The 1634-nt window shown below is 44.6% G+C and overlaps 1 protein-coding gene across 1 annotated transcript in view; it reads left to right on the forward strand.

Annotated features, from left to right (window-relative positions):
* The window catches only part of Dnah6 (dynein, axonemal, heavy chain 6), a 195288-nt gene that overhangs the window by 174778 nt on the left and 18876 nt on the right, over positions 1-1634 (forward strand). The window contains exon 61 of the mRNA XM_013035434.1: positions 692-852. Within this exon, the coding sequence (XP_012890888.1) occupies positions 692-852 (161 nt within the window). The remainder of the gene's footprint in view (positions 1-691; positions 853-1634) is intronic.

Raw genomic sequence — 1634 nt, forward strand, 5'->3', positions numbered from 1 at the left:
GGAAGGAAGGAAGGAAGGAAGGAAGGAAGGAAGGAAGGAAGGAAGGAAGGAAGGAAGGAAGGAAGGAAGGAAGGGAGAGAAAACTATTTGCACACCTATCAGAATTAAGACCAGAAATGTGTACATATTATAGGCAAACCACTTCACACCATATTTAATGTCTTTTAAAATGCCAATACTTGGGGCTGGGAAGGTGGCTCAGTGGTAGAGTGCTTGCCTTGCATGCATGAGGTCATGGGTTCAATTCCTCAGCACCACATAAGCAGAAAAAGCCAGAAGTAGTGCTGTGGCTCAAGTGGTGCTGTGGCTCAAGTGGTAGAATACTAGGCTTGAGCTGAAGAGCTGAGGGACAGCGCCCAGGCCCAGAATTCAGGCCCCACAACCAACAAAAAATTAAATTAAAAATAAAATAAAATGCCAATACTTGGGCTGGGAATGTGGCTCAGTGGTAGAGTGCTTGCGTAGCATGCATGAAGCCCTGGGTTCAATTCCTTAGTACCACATAAACAGAAAAGGCCAGAAGTGGTGTGGTGGCTCAAGTGGAAGTGTCCTAGCCTTGAGCAAAAGAAACTCAGGGACAGTGCCCAACCCTGAGTTCAAGTCCCCAGACTGGGAATAAATAAATAAATACCAATATTTGTATTGCTTTTAAAAAAAAAAATCAGTCCTTTGCTTTTCTCGTTGGATTCAGAGTGCAGTCAATTTCACTGGGACAAGGACAAGGACCCATTGCTGAGAAAATGATCAAGGATGCCATGAAAGCAGGAAACTGGGTGTTTTTGCAGAACTGCCATCTTGCTGTTTCTTGGATGCTGGCAATGGAAGAGCTCATCAAAACCTTCACAGACCCAAGTACGTGAGCCCAGCTTAGTGTAGTTTTGCTTGTAATACTCAATCCGTATTGTAGTTCCCTACTATAGCTATTTACTACAGCCTGGAAATCACCTTACTCAGAGCTACCTTGCCAGGGGAGTTACCTCATTCACAGGGCAGCCAGCCTGCACTGCTCACCAACACCTTCCCCCAAATGGCCCCCAATCCTAGTCCACTCCCAGCCTTCACCCTTGCCAACCAGAATTTCTGTCTGCTCTGCCCACCCTTTTGCAGCAAAGAAAATATAATCTGTACTCAATGGAAATGAAACTTCTATGAAAAAACGGGGATCTCTAATGATAGAATTCTGATTAAGAAATCAGATCTCTAGGAAAAGCATCAAGCTTCGTGACCAGAAAAAAAACATTAGCCAGGGATCCAAGGATGAACACCAGCTGAACTTGTAGGTTTGAGGTTAGCAAACTGGAAGCAATATGAAATAAAATACATTTAGGTAGTAAACTGAAAAGGCAAAGGGAAAGAGGAAGGAAGGAAGGAAAGAGGGAAGGAAGGAAGGAAGGAAAAAAGGAAGGTAGGAAGGAAGGAAAAAAGGAAGGTAGGAAGGAAGGAAGGAAGGAAGGAGAGGGAGGGAGGGAAATAGTGAAATAAAAGACAAAGTCCTCTGGACTTGAAGAGCTAAGACTGAATAGAGCTTCACCCGTAACTTCTTGACTATGTGCCACATGTCTTTTCTTGTTTGTTTTTTTTGGGTCTGGTCGTGGGGCCTGAACTCTGGGCCTGGGCACTGTCCCTCAGCTCTT

The sequence above is a fragment of the Dipodomys ordii genome, unplaced genomic scaffold, assembly GCF_000151885.1.
Source record: "Dipodomys ordii isolate 6190 unplaced genomic scaffold, Dord_2.0 Scaffold212, whole genome shotgun sequence".
Classification (NCBI taxonomy): domain Eukaryota; kingdom Metazoa; phylum Chordata; class Mammalia; order Rodentia; family Heteromyidae; genus Dipodomys; species Dipodomys ordii.